Below are 24,019 nucleotides of genomic sequence, written 5' to 3' on the forward strand. Positions count from 1 at the left end.
CAGCCCCTGGTGCTGCCCCCCCAAGCGCTCTGTGCGTGGAGCCTCGTCTCCGCCGCGTTAGGTTCCCCATCGGCTCGGTGGGGTCCCACCACCTGTCCTTAAGGCGTGGGGCGGGTTCGGTGAGCAGAGCTGGCACCGGGCCAGCAGACGGGGCCTGATCATCGCTGGGAGGGATCAGCCCCTGCAGGAGCGCCATCCTCTGCAGCACCCGGACCACGACTGCTGTCCCTCCGCCCCTCTCTCTAGGCCGACTTGCCCACTCCTGGGTGAGGGATTTCTCCTCTTCCCTCGCAGATGAATCCCGGAGTTAGGGAAGCTTGGCACTGTCTTTGCCAAGCGCCTGCTCTGGCATCTTGTTGCTCTTATTCCAAAGCCCAGGCCTTCCCGGGAGGACCACTCCGAACCTCCTTCCGTTCCGCAGGTCCTCGGCCCTGGTGGTGCCCGCCCCAGCCTGGACAGACGACCTCACCTATTTTAAGGAAAGGCCAGGCAGCTCAGCATGAACGTCCCTGTGGCCACCCATCTGTCCCTTCTGAGGCAGGGCCCCCTCACCACGCCGTCAGCACACTTTCCCGTGTCCCCGCTCCGCAGCTCTGTTCTGTTTTGGTTTTGATGCTGCCTGTTTACGCATCTATTTCCTTTGACCTCCACGGTGGACGGGAAAGGGGAGTATATATCTCATTCCTTATGTGGGGAGAGAACCTAATCTTCCCTCTACCCTTATTACTCCCTGTAGTAAAAGATGAACAGGAGAGAAACACAAAAATTCTGTAACGTGTGTATCTGCTGTGAACATGGAGAGACCCAGGGAACCGAGTCACTCCCTGAAAGGCCCGCGCCCTCCCCATGGATGATACTCTCTCCAGCGGAAGACCGGCCTGGGAGCCAGGCGGGGGAGGTCTGCAGGCAGCACACGCAGACAAGGGTAGACTGATGCCGTGGGCACCGCCGGAGCTCCTAGAGACGGACAGCCATCCCCCTCTTGCTGGCACGGGTAGGGGGAGAACCTCACAAGTGGAGACACTCCGTAGATACCCCTTAGAAACCTAAGTGACTCTTCTCAAACGGGTCACTTCTAACTGAGCTTCTCCTCTGTTTCTTTTTTTTTTTTCCCCAAGATTTTATTTATTTATTTGGCAGTCAGAGATCACAAGTAGGCAGAGAGGCAGGCAGAGAGAGAGGGGGAAGCAGGCTCCCTGCTGAGCAGAGAGCCCGATGCGGGGCTCGATCCCAGGACCCTGGGACCATGACCTGAGCTGAAGGCAGAGGCTTAACCCACTGAGCCACCCAGGCGCCCCCTCCTGAGTTTCTTAAAAATAATCAGCCTGAAGTAATCCTCCAGCCAAAGAGGCATATTCTGGGGTGACGAACTCGGCCCCCTGCGGCTCCCTGGCCTCTCCCTCTCCTTTGGTTGCCGCCTGTTCTCCCCTCATGCTCTTGCTTCAGGGGACACGCTGCCCCTCCGCACGCGCACTCCCTCTGTCCCCCAGCCATCTCCAGTCCTCTCCGGGCCCACGACTGCCACCTCACTGGCTTTCTCTTGGCAACTAAAAACACACCCAAGCTGGTGGTGCCGTAAACTCTCCTCAGCGCCCCTCTAAGCTAGTGGTTTCCAGACCTCCACTGCCATCCCGTTGCACACTGAGCCTCTGGAAAGATGAAGGGGCTGAGGGCCCTGTGAAATGGGGGGGGGGGGCATGGAGTGCAGTGAGGGCTCCCCGAGGAGGAGATGCGAGAAGAACAGGCTCTTCTGGTCCCACTTTCTCCCTAAATGCCACTTTAGTGACCCATAACGACAAAAGACGAGGGAAGGCAATGAAATTCTGGAAGACAGAAAATGACTTAGCAGCCTGGAGAAAACAGACACGTAAGTCCCTGCGCGGTGCGAAGCCAGCAAGCAGCCAGACTGCCCGACAGACTCCAGACCACGGGCCTGGGTCAGGGAAGAGCCGAGGGTCAGGGAAGAGTGAGCAGGAAGGAGCGGAAGTCGGTGTAGGGAGCGGAGACGCCCGGCCTCCTCTTCCCGGCAGGGAGCAGGTGGGATACTGTCCAGAGAGGCTTGGTACTGGGGACACCGGGCCCAGCTGAGGGTGGGGTGAGGCGGCACCCTGAAAATGGAGCTCGAGGGAGAATCTGCATGCCTAGAGATTCTGGTATCTGGAGCCCCCCTCCCCACAAACCCACAGATCCCCCACCCGGGGCTTGCCAACCATCAGGCCCTCTCCCTTGCACACAGGACTTTCACTGGCCCACATGGTATCTGGATTCTCAACACCAAAGGCCAGTAGCCAAGGATTACCAGCATGTGAAGAAAACCTCTAAAGAAATACACACCGAAACAGAGAGGCCATGCGGGGAAAGATGAAAATGTAAACCAACCCCCAGAACACATGATGATTGATACCTTCCCAAAGATGAGCAGTGACTTCCGAGCTGGGACAGAACAATGATGGCAAAAATAGACACAAGTTCATAGAAGAGCTGGGAGTCAAGTAGACTAGAAAGAAAAATACCTGGGAAAGGGGAGGAGAGAAAGAAAAATGGGAAAATTAATCCAGGATACATAATACCTGAGTATTAGGAGACCAGAGAGAGAACAGGAAGGTAGGAATGAGAAGGAAACTCCCCACGGTCCAAGATGGTGGGTTTTCAGATAGAAATTCCCAGCATAGCAAATGAAAGAAGCCCACGAGAAGTGGGGCACCCAGGCAGCTCTGTTGGGTAAGCGTCTGACTTCTTGATTTCAGCTCAGGTCACGATCTCAGGGTCATGGGATTGAGCCCCACATCGGGCTCTGCGCTCAGCATGGAGGCTGCTTGAGATTCTCTCTCTCCCTCTGTCCATTCCCCACTTGTGCTCTCTCTCGCTCTCAAATAAATCTAAGAAAAAAAAAAAAAAACCAACAACAAAAACCCACAAGAAAATACACTATAACCTCAGAATCTGAGGGGAAAAGGAAGACCTTGCAAGTCTCCAGAGAGGAAAGTTCAAGTCCTGAACGGAGGATGGTGGCGCCTGATGGCACTGGACTTCTCAACCAGAGCGTGGGAAAGCAGAAAACAAGAATGCCTTTAAAGCTCTGCAGGAAACTGTTTCTAGAATTCTCTACCAAGCCACGCTGTGAATTAAGAGTGGGAAAGAATGAGCTCCAGCAAAGAAGGAGCCATGGGACACAGGGTCTGGGCTCCGGCGCAGGCTCAGGGAAGCCCTGGGTGGCGTGGCGGGACACCCCGTGCACGGAACCCACAGGTGCCTGGCTGGCTCAGGCGAAACAGCTTGTGACTTGGATCTTAGGGTCGTGGGGTCATGGGTTTGAGTCCCATGTTGGGTGTAGAGGTTACTTAAACAAACAAACAAACTTAAAAAAAAAAAAAGCCAAGGCCCAAAATGGCTGCATTTGAGGCCAAGTCACTAAACCAGGACTTGTCTCCGGTCATTGTACTCTGAGACTTCCTTAGAAACTAGTCTTCACCAGTCAGGAATTTTCTGCTCAGCACCGACAAGGTCACCTGTCACGTGGGCCCTTCCCCATCGCCCAGAGGAACCGGAGGTAACCGGCCTAGTAAGACAGTCGGGCTTCCCCCGAGGGAAGGTCACCTTGCCGGGAACGGTCCTCTTCTTTTGCTAGTGACTTCCTTGCCCCACCTGCCTTCCTGTGAAAACCTTCCGTCTGCACAGCGCCTCCGAGCAGCCCCTCTAACGCACCAGATGGGATGCTGCCTGCCTCGGGACTGCGGTCAGAGCGGCGATTAGGCCTTCGCATCTACCGAGTTCAGTTTCTGTTCTTTATCACTGCTCAAGGCTGAAAGGATCGTGCAACACTTTCTGAAAATGAGAGGCCGAGTTACTGTCAGAGAAGCTTGAGTGGGGGGCGGGGGGCAAGGGGGGAACCTGCAAGCGATTTTTTTTAATTCCAAGAAAAACAGAAAAGTTGTCCAAGAAAGGAAATTAATGATAGTACACTCTGTGCCTGATCTGAGAACAGTGTTTACATAGTTCTAGTGCTGAGATGAATATGGATTTGACCGGAACCCCGACAGGAGTCAAGCGGAGGGCCGCGGGGCGGTGCAGGGGCGCGCGCTGGGGGAGGGGGGGGACGGGTTGGGGGCGCAGAGCGGCTCCCGCAGGACGGAGCCCCGCGCACAGGGACAGGGGGCTTCCCGCCCTCTGCCCCAGTCTGCGGCTAGGACTTCCTTTTACAGCCGGGCACAGAGGTGACGTGGTTCGCCTAAAGCCACAAGCCAGGCAACTGGGTTCTGAGGTCTGCGCTTTAAACCGCTGTGCTCCCGGCTGGGGCGGCAGGAAGGGAGACGGGCTGTGACGCCTCCAGGAGCAGCAGCCAAGTCCCCCGCAGCATGAAGACCAATACCACATGCCGCAGCTTAAGGGCTCGCAGGCATTGCCTCCAGGGAATGGAAAAGGGTAGGCAATTTCACTGTTCTGGTAAAGCTGTCTGACTTTTTACATTATGGACACATACAGTTTAAAAATTTAATCAAAGAGGAGACAAGCGAGGAGGGCCCCCGTGATTGACAGAGCGGGTCTCCAGTGTCTACAGGCTTTGCCTGGCCGTGCACTCGTAGATCCTCACCAAACCTGAGAGCTGGCATCGCCCGACGAGATGCTCCCAAGTTTCCTTCCAGCTCTTAAGGCTCTGGCAGGGGACAGGGCCAGCCCCCCGACAGGAGACCACAGGGGAGCAGTGGGGTGTTTCAGCTGAGGGCCCTCTGGGCGCTGCCCTGGGGAGAAGCTGCAGGGACCTGAGACGGATGGAGCCTGGGTTACCTGGGGAGGAGCTGCAGGCAGGTTGTGCCAGTGGCCGGGATGCAAGCATCAGGGACTCAGGAGGATCCTCCCAAATGTCTGGCCCCACCAGCCCACCCCTCCGTCCCTGTCGCTCCTCTCGACGCCCTCTTTGTGCCCAGGTTGGCCCGTCCTCCCTGGTCCCCCAGCAGCAGCAGCAGCAGCCAGGCCACCTTCGGCTCCTTGGCGCCGACACGGTCCTCGTCCCTCTGTACCTGCGCTCCGGCTTCTCCTTGATTCACCTCCAGACTTCCGTGCCCAGCACGCCTCCCTGCGCACCCCACAGCTCTAATCTGTCCTCCTCTGTCACCAGAGTCACCCAAAGTAGAGCTCCCACCACGTCCCCGTCCTGCTCAAGGTGTCCCCGTCCTGCCCAAGGCCCTGCGCACGCCTGCACGGCCGGCCTGGTGCTGATCCCACGGCCGGACCTTTCCAACCACAGTTTACCTGAAACACATGACCTCCTGATGCTCCGCAAGCTGGTGACCGAGGCAGTGGACAGGCATCAGCAGCTGTGTGGGTCTGTGGGGGCCATGCACCCTCCGCAGACGCCTTGAAGAGGCAGGGTGAGGCTGAGACCCCTGACACCAAAAAGTGTTAGTCCTCTGGGCCAAGTGTGACCTCTCCAAGGGCCACTTGCCACATGACTGGCATCCAGGGGGTGTCGCCCTCCAGCTGTTCCTGGCTGGTGGCGAGCTGCTGCCGGCGGATGGGTTCATCTTTTGTTTCTATGTGCAAGGTGTCTTCCTTCCAGAGCCTGCCATCGTCACACAGCACTGGGCAAGGAGGGCAGCGAGGTGCCAGGCCTTGAGGAGCGAGAGGCCCACCGTAACTTCTAGTTTTGTTGGAGTCACTTTCACACAGGTGACTTTTATTAGTTATGTAACAATCTGTGGCCCAGACCCAGGTGAGCAGTAAATATTCACCTTCACATGAGAGCCAAGGCTGCAGTGCTGAGTCACGGGGAGTCGGGGAGCCTCGCTGCCTGCTGGGACCTTGAGCAGGAACGGTGGAAGGTGTGATCGCCCCAGCTGGCTGGGTCAGACTGCCAGGAGCAGAATGTAAGTTTAGGACTGAAGCCTGAGTGATCTCTTGTAGCTGACTGTGCGTGACTGTCTTGTACACGTGTGTGTACATGCATTGTGTATGTATATAAATACTTGTTTATCGGTATTTCTCACTTAGCTACAAAAAAATTAATAGTGTAATTTTTAAAGTCCTAACTGGTCTAAGAAAACAGCAGGTCTGCAGAGCGATCCCCAGACGGGCTGGCTCCCTCTGACAGGTCTGTTCTTACCTAAGTGGCTTTTCCCAGAAGACAAGGAAAGGTGGCCGGTGTTTCTCCGACGTGGTGGTCGGGAGCCGTCAGCTCCGGGCTGTGCGGGGGTTGGGAGCCGCCGCTGGCCCTCCCCAGACCAGGGGTCCAACCCCACGAAGCCCGCGCGCTCTTCCCCGGGCCTCTGTCCGGACAGTGTGTACCATCTGCTCACTCTCTCCCCCGCAGCTTCCGTGGCCCGCATGGCCCGCGTGTTCGTGTACGGGACCCTGAAGAGAGGCCAGCCCAACCACGGGGTCCTGCGGGACCGCGCCAACGGCTGTGCCGCCTTCCGCGGCCGGGGCCGCACGCTGGAGCCCTACCCCTTGGTCATCGCCGGCGAACATAACATCCCGTGGCTGCTCAACCTCCCGGGGCAGGGGCGGCGCGTGCTCGGCGAGATCTATGCCGTGGACGAGCGGATGCTGAGCTTCCTCGATGAGTTCGAGGGCTGCCCCAACATGTACCAGCGCACCCCGCTGCGGATCGCCGTCCTCGAGTGGGAAGGCGCGCGTGGGGCCCCCGAGGAGACACCGGCCGCCGACGGGACCCTGCAGTGCTTCGTGTACAGCACGGTCACCTATGCCCCCGAGTGGGTCCACCTCCCGCACCACGACGATTACGACTCCCAGGGGGAGCACGGCCTCCGCTATAATCCACGGGAGAACAGATGACAAGTGCAAGGAGGGCTCCTCCGCCGGGGTAGGGGAGTGTGGGGGACAGAGCCCCAGTGATGAAGGATGCCCTTGGCCTGGTCTACACGCACTGGGTACACTCAATGTCCGTGGAAACAGAGAGTTGTAAAACTCAGTCCGGGAAAAGGAACAATCTCTCTTTCAGTTGCAGCTGATTCCCCCCAGTATTTGACACACTGATCCCAAGATTATGCCTGAAGCCTGTCTATCCCATAGCGCTTTGTTGCTTGCTGCTTCAAGAAAGCCACGGGCTTGAATCAATGGGATAAGGAAAATTCCGGATCTTAATTCCCCTAAATGACATTTCAAGAACTCATATGTCAAATTTTTCTTTCTTTTGCTTTGCTTTGATCTGAAGATAACATTTAAATTGTAGACTTTGTGTAGCAGCTAGATTTCAGCAACCCTACTGTATTGATTCTAACTTGTAGCAGCAAGAAGAATTTTTTAAACTGATTTGGGTTATCTCATTGTAATAAAAGAACCTCAAGAAAAACGTATTGTGTTTGGGTAGTTTTAAACTATATAAAACATTAGTTTTCACAATTTTCAGATCAAGCTTATTTAAAAAGGGATTACTAAAGACGAGCATATAATATTGAACTGGATATTTTGGGAAACCAAATTTAAGTGTTGGTACTATTATTCACTTTGGGGGGGAGGACTCTACTTATTTGGTAGAAGGTTCTTTTCATTCTCATCTAGCAAAATCACAAGCCATCTACTTGCTGGCGGATGCTGAACAGCCCGATTTCAGACGGACACGCACCCAGGCCTGAGGCCCAGTGGCAAGGTGCCGTCCCTGCCTCCGAAGGGAGCTGCGTTTGGGGGGTGGGAGGGCCTTTCAGAGAAGAACCAACACATTAGTAATTTGTTCCTCAGGCCTGACAGAAAGCTTAGCTTCCAAATACAAACAGCACTTAAAATAATTCTAGCAAGGCACGAGTACCAATTACTCCCCCCTCTATCTGATGATCTGTCCTCGTAGATTCCAAGCCGCGCACGACTCTGCCTCTGCTTACTTACCAGCCAAGTCAGAAACGGATCCCAAGAATCTCAGAAGCAACGGAAAAACGCAGCTGCTGGGCCTCGGTAACCTCGTTCTCCGCTGGGAGGGCTCCCTCGCTCTTCAACTTGATGGTAGACCGTGCTCACTAATTCCATCTGGCACAAAGACAGATCAGTATTTTTAGCCCTATTTTCTTAATTGGAAACTTGCTTCACAAAAACACAAAAAGGCAAGGATGGGCACCAACTGATGGGCTTGTGGCAGCCGCACGCACCCCTCTCGGGTGAGGGAGCCCAACACAGCCTTATGGGATGGGGTGGGGCGGGTGGGCGTGTGGGCCCAGCTCTCCTGAAGCAGCTGCCCCCTGGGCCCATGGGCCCTGCACTCACCCGTGAGAGCCAAGCAGGACGGATTTCCAAACTCCCAGGCAGCCCCACTCGGGGCTCTCAGACATTCGGAATAGGCACAGATGGGTGCGAGGTCCTCAGCCAGGCAGAAGCAGGTAATCCGATTATAAGGTGGTAAATGCTAATTTAATGAGACTAAGGCAAAGAACTGGGGTTTATAGAAATGTTTTCTAAAGGATCACAATAAAACACCAGTATTTCAAGTCTACTGGCACAGCCAGTAGCCTCTTATGTACATTGTCTTCATTCAAAAAAAGGGCAAACTAATATTTAGACAAATGCTCAGCTTTATTGATTTAATTTTGACACTAGGAAATCTCACAGCAGAAGTACAAATCATATGTACAAGTATTTATATCAATAAAAATTTCCATTGGTGATTTTTTGGCAGAATGTTGGTTTTGACTATATGTGGAATAAATATGACCATGTAAAATCTGCTGCACAGGGGTGTTCCTGCAAAACGCTCGACTAAATTGAGTGTGAAAGAATAATAATACAAATGGCTAATTAAATTGGGTGATGACTGAAAGGCTATAAATACTTCATTCCAGTTCCACGAGCAGATCTCCTTCTCCAACTGTGTCCCCAGCTTTACAATGCACTGATTTCACCTTGAATTAAAAAAGAAAAGAAAAGAAAGAAGAGAGGAGAGTCAGTATTATTAACTGGACCACGAGGGAGCCATCTCGTCACCCGTTGAACAGACATCCCGGCAGGCTTTGGGGCGCAACAGTCGGCTCCTGCTTGGCAGAGGGGACTGAGTGCACAGGGGTGTCCTCGGGAGGGCGGTGACTGGCCATCTTCCCCTCCCCGTGCCTGTCCAGGTCTGTCCTAGAAGCTGCTGGTCCAAGGGAGTCTGCGCCACCCGCTGCCCCTCCCCCACCCCCCTCTGGCCCTGCACTGGGTGCGCGGGGGTGGGTGGGGGGAGCGCTGCAGCGCCCCTAAAAGCCAGCCGCCCTGATGCTGCGTGAGCTCTCAGCAGCCCGCCCTCCCAGGCTCGGCTGTGGCTTCAGGTGGTGGCCACGCTCCGAGAGTTCCTGGTATCCTTCGTGCTCAAAAACCAAAACCAAACCAAACCCCCACGCGATGATACAAGCGCCAGAACGAGGACCACTAATAGGACAAAGTCCTAGCCCGAGGCCACGGGCTTCCCTCTGAAGGGAAAGGAAACGCCGCGAAGGTGTGCGGCTGCGCCGCGGGGACTTGGTGGCCCACGTGGAACGGGCGCTGGGCGCCCCCCGGCCTTCCGCGAGTGCGGACCCGTCGGGGCTTCAGGCGGGTTTCGGCCTCCCGGGTGGCTCCGCCGTGCGGGGAGCGGGAGCGCGCAGGGCAGAGGCGCGCTCCCGGCGTGCGGGCGGCTCGGGCGGGGGCTGCACACCCGCGGCGGCCACACCCGCCCGGCGCTCCGGGCACCCGGGAATGTCCAGGACCACGGGGTCGGTGCCTGGCCTGCGTCCCCGGGGCCGCCGCCAGGAAGTGGAAGGCCAGAAGGGCCCCGTGGGCCTCGCATCCCAGCCTGGGGGCCCTCAGAACCGCGGGAACCCACGCCCCGACGACTTCAAAGGCCTGAAGGGTGCTCCAGGCGCGCGGCTCGGGGGGGGGGGGGCAGCTCACGCGGATCTGAGGCCGCCGACGCTTGCACAGGACGCATCTTGCACACTGTGCCCACGACAGGGAGGACCGCTTTCCATTGTGAGCGTTTGCTCCGGGAGGAAAAAGGGCTCTCCAGATAAGAGCGGCCCAAGCCGAGGCTCACCCGGCCCGCTCGCCTGTGCTGGGGCTCTGGCCACGCCTGGGGCGCCCTGCTGGGGCGCAGCAGGAAACGGGATGGGCAGGAAGGGCTCCAGCTGATAGGGGTCAGGCCAAAGTACAAGCTGACCCCGAGCCCCTCAACACCCTGGAAGCGGCTCCCGGGCCACCGACAACCAGGGATGGGCTGAGCCTCTGCAGGAGACCCGGAAGCCACTGTGAGACCAGGCCGACCGCGAACACACTGACAGAGGAGGGCTCCACGCTCCTTCAGGAAGCTAAGGCCACGTTCGTTTTTGTGTCAGTACCTCAGCCCAGCAAGAGGTGCCCCTGGCACGCATCAGACGTCTATATATATAATGTCTGGGTCCCCCCCAAATGAGGTCAAGTTCTCATCATGCCTGGACATTACATGAAACTAATGCAGCAGAAATGTTAATTGCAAGGAGCAAAACCACCAATTTCTACAAGAACAAAGGCCATTTTGGGGTTCACTTTTAGAAAAGGAATCAGATGTAGAGGCCAAGATTTCCAAATCTTGCCATTCTCCTCTCCCAAACGCCACAGAGACAGGGCCCCCGCCAAGGCCAGCCCCTTCCAGCCTGACCAGGCAGCCAGCTCCGGGCCCGCCCACCCTAAACCGGGCATCTGCTCCCAGCCAGGCCTTCGGTCTGGGCAGCAGCCTCATTTCCTGTTGGGGTGACAGAGGATGTATCTCTCTGATGCAAATGACAGTGGGAGCAGGCAGTACCTCTCTGCCAGGACACCCATGTCCCCAGAGCTTGATCCTGGCTTCCCACAGAACGGGCCACGGAGCCGGCCACGGCAGTCTCTGCTCCTCTCCTTGCCCCCCCCCCCCCACCCCGGGATGCGGATGCCTCCAAAACAAACTGTCCTTCAGAAAAGCCTCCCTCAGCTGTGGGGGGCATCTTTTTAGAAGCAAGAAGAATAATGAAGTTATCACTAAAAGGACTTTTCTATTTTCCTCAAGGAGAAAATACATGTGAGTTTTACTCTTAGCAAGTTTCAGGACAAATACAATTCCATTTTTTTTCCCTCCCTGAATCATTACGTCCCACATGTACCTGGGGCTTTCAGCTCCTCTTGATCTAAAATTGTCTAGAATTGTTCTCTTTGTGGAGAAATTATCTTGAAGAGTTACATTAATTTCTGCGATCTCTCAAACCAGTTCCCACTGTGCCACCTAAGTCTCAGGTGACTAAGCGCCTCCGAGACAGATGTAAACATTAAAAATTAAAGACCCTTTAACTGGAAAGACATTAAGGTGAAAGAACAATTGTTCTTTGACTACCTGCACGTCAGACACTCTCCATGAGGCAGGGCCACATGGGTGCCAAGCAGAAAGAGCTCCCATGTCCTGGTCTGCAGGAGTGAGGAGCTGGCAGGGGTCACCTCCACGGAGCCTTCCAGCCCTAACCACCCAAGAGCCAAAGATGGAAGTTCTGCTTCCTGTCATAGAGCTGGCAAGGGCTGATGGGAACTTGGGGACATACCTTGCCAGTTTTCCCAGCTGTCATGCTGTTCTGCATTTTCATGGCTTCAATCACACAAATTTCCTGACCTTCTGCTACCTGGAAAAACAAACAGAAAAGAGACAAGTTTTAAAATCGTTCTGATTTTGCAACAACACTCAGGGGTGAAGCCATCAAGAGATTATCAGATGCTCTGCAATTTGACCCAAACAGCAGCAAAGACCTCTAAGACTTCATGTTCCAAGTGACTCTTCAGGGGTGCAGCAGAGAAGGGCCGTTCCCTCTGTCCTCATCAAATGCCACAGAGATGTGGCCAAAATGGAACGTTTTCTTCCTAAGTGAAAATGTCCAGATTTGGCGCAGCTCTACAGATGGGAAGATCTATGGTTTCCGGGGGCTAGGAAGAAAAGGGGAGTGGTTACTGATGGACACAGGTTCTCTTCTGAGTGGGGAAGAAAATGTTCTAGATTAACAATAGTGATGGTTGGGGCACCTGGGTGGCTCAGTGGGTTGAAGCCTCTGCCTTCGGCTCGGGTCATGATCCCAGGGTCCTGGGATCGAGCCCCACATCGGGCTCTCTGCTCAGCGGGGAGTCTGCTTCCTCCTCTCTCTCTGCCTGCTTCTCTGCCTCCTATGATCTCTGTCTGTCAAATAAATAAATAAAATCTTTAAAAAAAAAAAAAAAACCAATAGTGATGGTTGCATAAGAAATTCCAGGACTAGACAAGAACTACTGAGCGTGCACGGTAAGGGGCCCAATTGCCCTGGGCGGGGTTTTATCTCCACAAAGTCATTACCCAAAACTAGAGCATTTCTGTCCATAGCCTTGGGGAGCTGGGAACAGCAGCCAGCCACGGGACCCCTGTCTCAACCTCTGCAAGACTGGCCAAGTAACAAGGAGGTGGCTCCTGGAAGGTGCCTTCTGACGCGGGAAAGACTGCTAACAGCCACGCCTGGTCCTCGAGTGTGGACTGGTGGGGCTGGGCATGGGCTCCCTGGGTGAAGCCTGGGGCTTCCAGCCAGGAGGCAGCTGTGATGGAAAGCCGCTCTCTATAGTCTCTGTTCGCTGCCCTTGATGGGTGAGCACCAAGGAGCTGGGCCGGGCTTCTCTCCTCTCTCTGCGAAAAGGGCCTCCCAGTCTCCGACACGGTGAAGCCAAGTTTCCTCGGGCAACTGGCTAGCTCTTCTAGGGTGCTGGTGGGCATCCTGGGGTGGAGCACCCAGACACTCACACCGGTGTGGCTGTGCGGGCCCAGAGTCGCAGAAGTGCCTGGAGAATGTTCTCTCCTGCGCTCCCCAGATGATCCCTGAGCTCCCTCCCGGCCCCCCGCGCGGCACAAGCTGTCTCCCTGGCAGTCTGGGCTGCCTGCGCCCCGTGCCTTCCTTTCCTCCGCTGATCAGGTGGTGGGCTGCCGTTTCCTGGCACAGAAATCTAGGGAGAGAGGGGATGCCAAAGCCTGGTGCTGGCACGGAGGAGAGACGCTGTGCCGGGAGCTGGGCTTGAAGCTCTGCGCTCACTGCCCGTTGTGATTCATTCTCCCCGGGCATCTGCATTCCGAGGACGGAGAGGAGAGCGAATGACCTGCACGCGAGGGCTGCTCTTCGCACAGCAGAGGGACCGCAGGCAGGGCGTCGGCTCAACTACCCCCTCACATCGTCCCTTCGGGCCTTTTTTCTTTTCAGAGGCAGGTGGGGAGCCCTCGAGATGGAGACGGGAACAGCCCCCCCCCCAGGCAGCACCTGCCATGCAGCCCCCCTCCGCAAAGCCCCACGGGCTGGCCCCACACTCCCGTGTCTCAGAGGCCAAGGGGCCAGAGCCAGGCCCCCGACACAGCTCGCAACTGGACCCCGATGGATTTCTGGAAATGGGTCTGAAACTCAATGTGACAGAATGGAAATTCTCTCCACAAAGTTGTCATCAGCTCTCTACCTCTGGTTCTGGTAGCTCTCCACTTCACAGGTGGATGAGCGCCCGCCACAGGGACCTGGTTGAGCTCAGCCCACACCTCCCACCCAGCTGGGCTTCCTCTGCTGTCATCTGAGAGCCCATCCCTGGCCCGGTGGGCTTCTTGGAGGGGGGCACGACCTAGCCGCCTCTGCAGCAGGTCTGACCCCTCTCAGCTGCTCAGCTGCAGGCCAGACAGAGCGCCCCTCATGGGGTCTTCGTGGGATCTTCAAATAAGCAATTCACAGTTTATGCAAACAGGAGAAAGACATGAAGCCTGCAGATTTCCAGTGGTCACACTGAGGGGGCACAGACCAACCCAACAAGGATGACACAGGGCCCATGCAGGAGGGTGGCGGGGCCTGGGCCATGACTCCACCCCGGGCTCGAGCCAGCCACACCAGTGTGGAGATCAGGGCCCGCGGGAGCGTGGGGCAGCAGTGGCAGACCAGCCACAAGTGCACGGGGCTCTGCCCTCGCCAGCCGTCCTTCCCGGCCGGCTCTGGGTGCTTGTACCCTGCATGTGGGTGATTCAAGTGGCAGGTCCCCAATCACACTACTCAGAAAAACAAAACCTCTGATTCAGACAGGTAATCAGGAGACGTGGGGACATCCCCAAGTTAAAATACTCTTTTTTATTGTGTCACTGGCAATTTGATTAAAAGGACTTAAAAGAAAAGTGCCTCTGGATTCCAAGGGGCCCGGCCGGCAGCACTGCCTTGAATCTACATCCGATCCTCCTCTCCCCTCCTCTGCTGGTCCTCTCCCCGGTCCCCTCCCCAGGTCTGCCGGTCTCCATGTCTACTCAGGTCCGGCTGGAACTTTAAGTAATTCACTGCTCCCTCCCTGCTCACTTAAGCAATGGGTTTTGCAGTCTGTTTTCCTAGAAGAGAAAGAACCCTTGGAAGTTGTTCTCTGAGACCCGGCACGATAGCAAAGTCCATCTTGGTCAGCAGAGTCATGTTACACGCACACATGGACTTGATCTAAAAATTCAGTCTTTCATCCCTCAGCCATCCCGGTTGGAGGAGCTCTGAGACCGCCGGCCACGCTGTCATGGGTGCTCGGCCCGGGGTTGTGTTGTGTCCCCTCCGCCCCCGCCCGGTCCCCCGCAATCCCAGAGCCTCGGGTGCAGAGGTGGTGGCCCATCTGCGTGCGGGGCTCGGAGGGTCGTGGGGACACCTTCCGCGTTTCCCCAGGTGCTCGTGGGCAGGGAGCGCCTAGACGACTCACATGGGAGGGCACGGCCACCTAGGGCTTTGCGCGCACACTCCTCTAACACTTTTGTGCGTCATCTGATAAAGGCTCACTGGTTGTGACAGGAGGTCTCCAACGCTGGGCTTACAAAATGGTCACAAGCCTCGCAAGTCTTTTCGATAAACCTAGTCAGCCTGATGTACTTCCCCACTCCCTGTCTAATTGGTGTAAAGTTTGGAGGCCCCAGTCCTGGATCTTTCATCCGGCTTATTGCGTCCTCTCCTTTGACATGGGGTCAAGGTTCACATTCGCATCCGATTATCAGAGCGCACTCATTAAGCGGGGGCCTGCCTCGCTCCAGAATGAGTAAGCTGGAGGGAAAACCCGGCCCATTTACTCAGCAGATTTCCGCATGGTGAGGAGGCCTCCGTGTCCCCGGCAGAGCTCGGCGCTGAAGAGGTTCAGACATCTCCTGCTGATGATTAATTGTGAGTGATGGGAAATAAAATCCAGTAAAGCCAGCTGCTTGCCATGGTCGGCAAAATGACTCTAATGGAGACAGGCTGCCAATTTTCCAGTTTTACTGGCAAGTCTTCCAAGTGTAATTAAGGGAAGTTATAAATGATATGGAAATCTATCAAGTCCCATTTATTTTCAGAGGACTCTTTCCCCAGAGACTTTTATCTTCAAGCTTATAGTATGCTTTGTTGTGCTAATGATTTAAACCCCTTCTCATTTCTGATTAAAGCCCCCAATATCTTTCTACCAAGTTCGCCTCACTCCTTCCCCGAAGATGAAAAGGCCTAGAACCTTCTCCCACATACGTCCCTCTTGGAAAGCGCGCTAGGACTGGGAGACGTTTGGCTACTTGTATCGTTCAGACTGCGAACGCGTGAAGAAAGCTCAAAGAAAGTGCAGGAAGAGAATGAGCAGAGAGTGGGGGGAAAAAAGACCTCCACCAAACATAAAAGGAAGCCCCCAAAAGTCCAGACTTGAAAAGCTGTGCTCGAGAGCAGACATTCATCAGAAGGTGGTGTAGCGCACTAATGTTATTTGATTTGGAATAAAAGCATGAAAATGATGGCAAAGGCCTAAAATTGGAGATGTAAAGGCTGACTGCACAGTATTCCATTTCTCAATTTCATCCTTCAGAGCCACAAAATGGGGGTGATACAGTGACGGGATGAGGTTTACAGTAACAGCTGTGCTCTTCCCACACAGGGGAGGCCCTTCTAATGGGCGAAGGTCTGTTTTGAACAGACGGGGAGTAACAAAACAAGGTTCCCTATTAAGAGTGTGCAGTCCTATTTCTGATCAAGAAAATGAGTACGGGAGTCGGATTTCCTCGAAGGCAGCCCCCACCCTCTCCTGTCGTCCAAAACCAGGGCGGTTTCAAAGGGGTTATCCTTTCAGCGGAGGGAAGAGGACAGAATGTCGCGGAGGGCCTTGCCCCCATCAGCCCACTTCTCCGGCAACTGTAAAGAACGCACAAGAAACAGTGCCAGTGGCATATGGCTTTCCACTGTGCTAAACATTCACACAAAAGACAGGTTCATCAGTCATTGCAGTATCTGGATCAAAAATTAGCTCCTGATGGATGGTATTTGGAGCTTACCTGCTGCTAGTACATTACCAGAGAAACACAGGTTTTGAAACCCACATGACATTAGAAAGTGCAGACCATGAAATGCGACACGTGCAGGCGCACATAATGTACGCCAGATTATACAAAATAATAAATAAGCTATTTAAGCCCTCTGCCTAAAATTGGGCCCGCTGCAAGGAACCCTGGGTCACTTCTACGCAGGCCAATTAATGCACAGCATCTGCCGTACAGAAGCGGGGCACGAAGCACTTCCGAATGATTTCAGCAATTAAAAGGAAACTGTTTCCTGCCTGTTCAGACAGCAACTGTTTCAATGCAAGAGCGAGCACCAAATCACTGTGTGCAGCTGAAAAATTAAGTCCCCTTTTCGGGGAAGAGGGGTGGGCGGGAGGAAGAATTTTTATGGAACAGGGAGCCTTCTTTTGTTGTCCTGCGTTCTGTGTTTTTCTGCCAAATGAGACAGAAGGCTCGGAGGGCTTCCCGGCCCGCAGCGGTCTCCCCTTCTGCCGCCCGGGGCCACCCGAAAGCGTGGATCAATATCAACCCTGCTGACGACGCCACGAAAGTGAAAATCCTTCAATTACATTTTTAAAGGCTGTTCTACTTAGAACACAGGTGCCTGAACGCAATGCATTTTACGGCCCTCAGATCTGAAGAAAGACGCAGTGAACAGACACGAGAAAAAGGCCTCTCAGATTTGGTTAAAAGGCACTGCTAGAATCTGATTATAATAACTTCCTCTTTCTGAGCCCGTAAGATAGGCTGGTAAATATCCCCTGATATTTCCCCAAGAAGAAATGTGCATTCACATCCCAGCATCTCCGTGTAAAGGGGGAGGGAGAAAGACCCCGGGAGACCGTCTAGTATTTAAGCAGTGACGAGAGAAGGAACCATCATCAAATTACAAAGAATGAGGAGGCAGGCGACAGAAATGCCACCAAACCCCCTATCTGCCGCGGGAGCCCTCCCGCGATGGGCTCGTGTGCACGCCGCCTGACTCACTGAGAAGGGCACGCACAAGGAGGGGTGACGCATCAACCAGGCTGCTGGCTGGGGGGACTCGGGGTCCCCACCTGCCCCCCTCCGGTTGGGCCCCCTCCCCCACGGCCCAGAGCGGCCTCCCTAGCTTTGTGCGGTGGGTGACCAAGCGGGGAGCGAATATGGAGTCGTGGCCAATACAAGTCCAGTTTTCCTTAAAATGAAAAACATCTCTCCCTCCTGCCCTCGAAGTTAGCCAGGAACTGCAGCCAAAGCCCCTAGAGTGAGAGGAGAACTCAACGGCCTCTTTAGGACATCAGTCTGGATCCATCTCTAGAAGTCCCTGTCTTCAAGTACTCAGCGAATGCACGTCTTGGGGTTTTGCTTTGCTTTTTTTTGTTTTTTAAGCAAAACGGTGAGGAAAGATCTTTTGAATCTTGGTAAGGTTGCAAACTGCCATCTTTCAAAATGGTTAAAAGCAGGATAACACAGCCTCGAATTCCAAGCAGATCATTTCTTGAAAAATAAAATCAAATCCCAAACTTGTAGGAGACTCTCCTGCGACACTCAACTTACTGATGGACCTTAAAAATAGACAATCATCAGCTTAAATTGTAGGAATTCTCAAGTTGTTAACATCCAACGAAAGTTAACCCTAACACTGAAAAAGGAATGTTATTTGGAAAAGACAAAAAGGCCAAATGTGGGGTAGCCATCAAAGCTGAAGGCAGGACACGAATCTGATTAGGGAGGGGCCCAGGGCAAGTTCACGGCAGAAGCGACCTTTTATTGTTCAGTACAAGGGGAAGCAAATACCGTAAATATGAGCAGAGAGCATCTGAGTATTTCTATTATTCTTTGGACCTTTATGTGTGTGATGATTTATAAACTGAGTTTAAAAACATGAAACAATGAATGCATAGATTTATTTATACATGCTTTGGAATGCAATCTGAGGTTTGGGTGGAAAACTGGCATCTTGTCAAATAAACTGCTATCAGATATGAAAATTTCATTACTGTAATGATTTTAGGATTATAAATCAAGGTATCCAGAAACAGGAAAACGGATCTGTCACGGCCAGGTCCTCGGCCGGGTAAAGATGCTGTAGTGGATACTGGGCCATACGAGGTAAGCGGGTCCCTGCCAGACAAACACAGGGCAGGAGGGACCATTCCAAGGCCTCTTACCTAGAATACCTGAGGGCTGGGCGCCGGGGAGCGGGGGTGGGGGGGGGGGGGTGGGGGGGGCCTCAGTTGGTTAAGCGTCTGACTTTGCCTCAGGTCATGATCCCAGGAGCCTGGGATGAAGCCTCCGCATAGGGCTCCCTGCTCAGTGGGGAGCCTGCTTCTCCCTCTGCCTCCCTCTCTCTGTCTCTCTCTCTCATGAATAAATAAAATCTTTAATTAATTAATTAATTAATTAATTATCTGAGAGCAAAGGAGGCTTCTAATCTGTTTCTTCAAGACCTGAAAAGCAGAGGTCTCTTGCCAAGTTTACCTGCAGCTTCCCCAGGACTGGCCGTGGGCTCAATTACAGAGGAGAGGGTTTGGGGGCAAAGGGGCAGTGTGAATACCATACTCCAAAACGGCAAACCTGGGTCTCTCAGGGTCGCTGGCCATCCCACCGCTTGGGAGCCCTCCCCTAGCAGCCCTGAAGGAGCACACACAAGGAGGACAGACATCGGGGCAAAATCTGGGTGGTACTCCTATTAATGATCACAAATTTTCTGTTCTTATGGGGGTACTTTATAGGATTCCATTTTTTGCCCAAGACACTGCACAAGAACAGTCCCAAACACCTACTCCCCCTTCTGCTAAAGGCCGGTTCCATTCCGCAGTGGATCTTCCCCATCTTGGCCCCCCCAAAATACTCCCAAGGCCTGTCTTACTGCTACTGAGCAGGCTACGGGGCAAGAAAAGCAGCAACAGGCACCCACTGCCCATCTGTGATTTGACCTGGTCTCACAAACTGGTAAGTTACAACACGTCAACTGCCAAAAAAAGATATGTAGGTGGGGACACCGCCCACTTCCGACTCCTGTCTCAACTGTTACTGTTTTGAGTAAGATGGGTATTTCTGATCCAAATCCGAGAGGTCTGCTGCATTGGAAGGTAACTCAGAAATCCTGATACACCACAACAGTAAAACCTCCCCTTGGGCGGCCTTATTTTTTATTTTTGTTTTTTGCTTTGTTTCTGATATCAAAGGGCTAACAAAACAACTGTGCCCCAATGACTTTATTTTACACTTCAGAGTCAAGATGGAAATTGTGTGACATTTCGGCAGCTCTCAGCCTAAAGCGGGCGAGTACCCTCTGCCATTATTCTGAGAGAAGGTGTTTTTAATGTTTTTGTTCAAGAGTATCATAAAGATAGACATTTTAAAAATTAAAGTAAGTTACAAAAAATACTGCCTTGATTAGAGGGCCCTCAGTTTATGATGGCGCTAAATATACAGAAAAATAGGTATTTTTCCAACTGACATTAAAATCAGTCGTGAAAATATTTTCAGAGGGTGGATGACCACAAAACCAACGAAACAAAAAAAACCGCAACAGACTAAAGGCATATCAAAGTCAAATGGGTGACTCAGGGACTTTCCATAAGCCACTCCTACTTTGTTTGTTTGCGTCTATGCATTTCTATGCATTTGATGGCCTGTTACCAACAATCCCCTCCCCACGTGTAAAAAAAAAAAAAAAGCTATTGTACAATCATTTAAAAAATGACTTTACTGCCACATTTAGTGTCAAATACTGTGTAACAGACACTGAAAGACATCAGAAACTTTTGCTGTGTGAATCCAAAAAACAAAAACAAAAAACACAGCCTCTGTGTTCAGGAAGCTGAGCGCATTTATGACTTCTAAACAGCCCCCCACACACACATCATTTTGCCCTGAGGTTTTTTTTTTTTTTTAACTCTGTTAAGATGGTTTACCTCACAAAACACATTTATTAATTATTATTTATGTGATGCTTTTGTAGAACACATTATTACCAGGCCCAGCATTCTAAGATTTGTCAGATTTTACTTAACCTAAATATAAAAATTTACAGATTACTGAAATCTAAACTATTAAAAAAAAGTCAAAGAATTTCAAATTTGTCTTTGGTCCTGTTTTCCTTGAAAACACACAGAGACGACTGATTCTGTTATCTTTCTACCGATAAAAGTAAAACTTGGGCTCAGCTATTGTTAGTACTAAGCACAACACAACATGCCCTGCGGAGCTAAAATAATTTAAAACCGCAAAACTTAAAAGTTACCAGTATTCTTTTCACATAATGGCCTCATGTAAGTGCTCTGCCTTTGGTCAAAGGAGAGTTTCCTGGCTTTTAATGACACAAGGCCGATCTAATTATAGAAGTTGCCCTTAAGAGTCCACGATGAAACTTCTCCTCCTGTATTTGGGGACGGTATTAGCGTCTGGGACACTTTTCGCAAATAACAACTCAAGAGAAAACACTATTTAATCAAAACACAATGGCACGGAATAAGAAAGGAAGTCGAGCAGGGACCAAAAGTGGCATGGGAAGCTGGAGAGAAGAATGAAAGAAAGCACGCGCTCTCCTTGACCAACCTAGGCATGAGCGTGCAAAGAGCATGCCTTTCTGGGTAAGGCAAACAGCACAGACCTCAGGAGCCGGTTCGCTAGGGGTACACCCCCCATGACTGACTTTAAAGGACTACATAAAATAGAGGTCCCATTACACCACAGTAACATATTTTTAACAGTTAGTTCTCAAATTAAACCCTTCTCGAATACCCACATTTAATTATTGGTGGTGGTTTTCAATATCTGAGCTATCCCAATGAACCAACGACTAATACCACATTGTTCCAATTTACTAAATGCCTTGCTTTCCCACATTAAATTATTAGCCAGGAAATGGAAAGTATGAAGGCTAAACCCCCCTGGTGTCTGGAGAAGCTAGCCCGGGAGAAAGCAGTTGCTGGAAACAAGGAGGCTGCACGCTCCCGGTTCTCTGCCCCAGGAGGGCTGGAGGGAGCCTGGTGCCAAGGGGGAGGCACGAGATCGCAATCTGAGCCCCCACCTGCCCCCCTTCAGGTTTTGACTCAGGTGTTGGAAAAATAAGGATTTCAGTTACATGCTTTTATTTTTTTTTTAAGTGCAACTGTGATTTTATAATTAAAGCTGCACAATTAGGACGGACAAGCTCAGGATGGCAGCCTATGTAGCTTCTAGAAAAGGCTTAAGAAGAAAAGTAGGGGAAAAAAGCAAAACCCCAAAATAACACACCACGTTATTTACCAACCTACGCGTCTAGTTGCCAGAAGATTCCACTGACTGCTCTGATGATGCAGGGTGTGAGTGCAGGCAATTTTTTAAGGATTTTTAAATTTATTTTAGGGCCGCCTGGGTGGCTCAGTCATTAAGCATCTGCCTTCGGCTCAGGTCATGATCCCAGGGTCCTGGGATCGAGCCCCACATTGGACTCCCTGCTTAGTGGGAAGCCTGTTCCTCCCTCTCCCACTCCCCCTGCTTGTGTTCCCTCTCTTGCTGTCTCTGTCAAATAAATAAATGAAATCTTAAAAAAAAGGGAAAAAAAAAGGACTTATTTATTTATTTCAGAGAGAGAGAAAGGGTGCATGTGTGTGCAGGAGGAGGAGAGGGAGAGGGAGAGAATCCTCACGCAAACTCCCTGCTGAGCAGGGGACTGTCTGTGGGCTATAACCCCCAACCCCGAGACCATGACCTGAGCTATAGGCAGACGCTTAACCAACTGAGCCCCCAGACACCCCCTTAAGACCGTCTTACTGTGCACTTGCTTCCACGAATGTCAGTGCCCTCAAAGTAAAGGTAACAATTCACAGCTACTGAGCCTCTTCTGTGCTTTTCTAGAAAAGCCGGGGGAGTCTATTTCGGTATCCTCAGGTGAAAGCAATTGTTGGAGTCAGCTTTCCGACTTCACTTACCAGTTTCAGGGCCACTTATTTAAACAACTGAAGGTGATTGTTTTTTCTTGATTTTCATTTATTGTAAGTATCTTTCTAGAAGCCAGTGCCAACTATATGAGTTTTTCTCAACCTTATTTTACTTATGTTAATACAGAAATACAGAGGCAGTTTTAATGCCTCTTTACAGAAGAACGTGTAAACTCCTCACCAGAGATACAAAATGGAATCACCATACCATCCATCGAATACCGATCATGTTTGGCCATTATTTTCCAGCACGTAAAGAAAAGTGCTAGTGTCTAAGTGTCCCCTAGAAATCTGGCTGCACCGTTGCTTTCTTCTTATTTTTGCTACAAATCCACAGAGACTTCTATCCATGTTCTGTGAAACGCATGTATCCCACTAAAACAGCATGTTATCGTGAGACTAAACATGTACAGAAATATTAATACAGCCTTGATTTGTACCTTAATGTCACAAGGTCGAGATAAAAAGCTTCAAACTATGATCCTAAATTACATGTATCAAGGAACAGGAGGGCTCTGATACTACACGGTTTACGGCATTAACTTTCCTTAGTTCCCTTCCCATTTATTCCAGAAGTCATACAGAAAGTTCCCATCAAAGGGGTATTTCTTGGTATCAGTTCTTCAAGGATGCTCAAAGCCCAGAAAGCTAGAAAGTACATAGAAAGCTTAAATAAAATATTGCCAAAATTCTAAATTCGCCAATTAACAGAATGAATCGGGCCTCATTTCTATGCTAGTCCCAAGTCTTTGGGAGGGGAGGCACTCAAGAGATAGTGTTACCAACCCAACTCAAATGTGCCCCAGCCAGACAGGGAATGCACATGAACTGTTCCGGTTTTCCGTGGGGGAAGAGCAGTCAAGAAAGAGCTGCACGGAGCAAGGTCACGCCTCAGTCCACCCCGTCCCACAGAGAGGCATGGTCCTTACCATGTCTCCAGGCTTGACAGAGACGGCAACCACCACACCAGGCATTGGGGAGCGCAGAATACTGCTTGTGTCCTCAGCCACTTTTTCCAGCATAAACTTGTTCAGTTCTGCAGCCAGTTTGGTTAAGATATGCACCTGATACTTAAGGGAGGAAAAAAAAAACAAACAAACATAAATGCGTTTCAAGGAAGAACTTTTCCTCAAACGTAGCATTCATGCAGAATCTATTTGCAGCTTTGAAATTTAAATGATAACATCTTTGAAGTCAAATGGTTTTGAATTATTGTACTTAAAAACAAGAATACATTTGTTTCTGGCACATGTTGTGGGCTAGTAGGATTTAAGAAGTTTCTTTAAATAGAACGACTCCAGTAACTAGTGACAAACAGTAGTCACCCTGTCTCATTATGAGAAATATCTCAAAAGTCTGTAAAGAAAACAGTGAGAATTTTCCTTGTATTCCCTTCACCGCTTATAAGCCTCTCTGTCCCCCCCCCCCCCGGCCACCGCCCCCCCAATCCTAGGAGCTGTCTGGGTCAGCCAGGAGAGGGGTGACTCTGCGAGCAGCCGCCAGCAGATGGCAGCAGACCTCTGTCTCGTGCTTCCCACTCCCCTCCAGAACGGCTGCGCCACCAAGTAGTTAAGACAAAGGGTTTCAGTGTTCGTTTGGGGCAAAATAATATTTAAAATTCAATTTTTTCTAGGGACACAATATGTTAGATGCACTACAGGAAAAGCTAGCTTTCTTTTTAGGCACAACGTGAGGCAGCCTTTCCAAGATACCAGGACGGTTAGGGTAGATTAGGATGACACAGAATGAGTATCTTGAACACTGAGAGACAATAATACCAAGATTGTAAAACCACTGAAAGACACGTTGCACACAAGCATTTCCATGAAACCTTTTGTAGGGGGCTCTCAAACAATTACGGGTGCAT

At 51.8% G+C, this 24,019-nt stretch overlaps 2 protein-coding genes across 10 annotated transcripts in view; one reads left to right on the forward strand and one right to left on the reverse strand.

Moving 5' to 3' along the window:
- The window catches only part of GGACT (gamma-glutamylamine cyclotransferase), a 56,358-nt gene extending 49,007 nt beyond the window's left edge, over positions 1-7,351 (forward strand). For all 8 annotated transcript variants that reach the window (XM_080798187.1, XM_080798185.1, XM_080798192.1 and 5 more), the window contains exon 3: positions 6,308-7,351. In XM_080798187.1, coding sequence (XP_080654313.1) covers positions 6,322-6,792 — 471 coding nt within the window. In that variant the 5' untranslated portion in view covers positions 6,308-6,321 and the 3' untranslated portion in view covers positions 6,793-7,351. The remainder of the gene's footprint in view (positions 1-6,307) is intronic.
- Positions 7,352-8,500: 1,149 nt separating this feature from the next.
- Positions 8,501-24,019, reverse strand: part of PCCA (propionyl-CoA carboxylase subunit alpha) — a 403,819-nt gene continuing 388,300 nt past the window's right edge. For both annotated transcript variants that reach the window (XM_080798184.1, XM_080798183.1), the window contains 3 exons: positions 23,082-23,222; positions 11,496-11,573; positions 8,501-8,843 (listed from right to left, as the gene is read on the reverse strand). In XM_080798184.1, the coding sequence (XP_080654310.1) occupies positions 8,775-8,843; positions 11,496-11,573; positions 23,082-23,222 (288 nt within the window). In that variant the 3' untranslated portion in view covers positions 8,501-8,774. The remainder of the gene's footprint in view (positions 8,844-11,495; positions 11,574-23,081; positions 23,223-24,019) is intronic.

This window comes from Martes martes, assembly GCF_963455335.1.
Source record: "Martes martes genome assembly, chromosome: 3".
NCBI lineage: Eukaryota > Metazoa > Chordata > Mammalia > Carnivora > Mustelidae > Martes > Martes martes.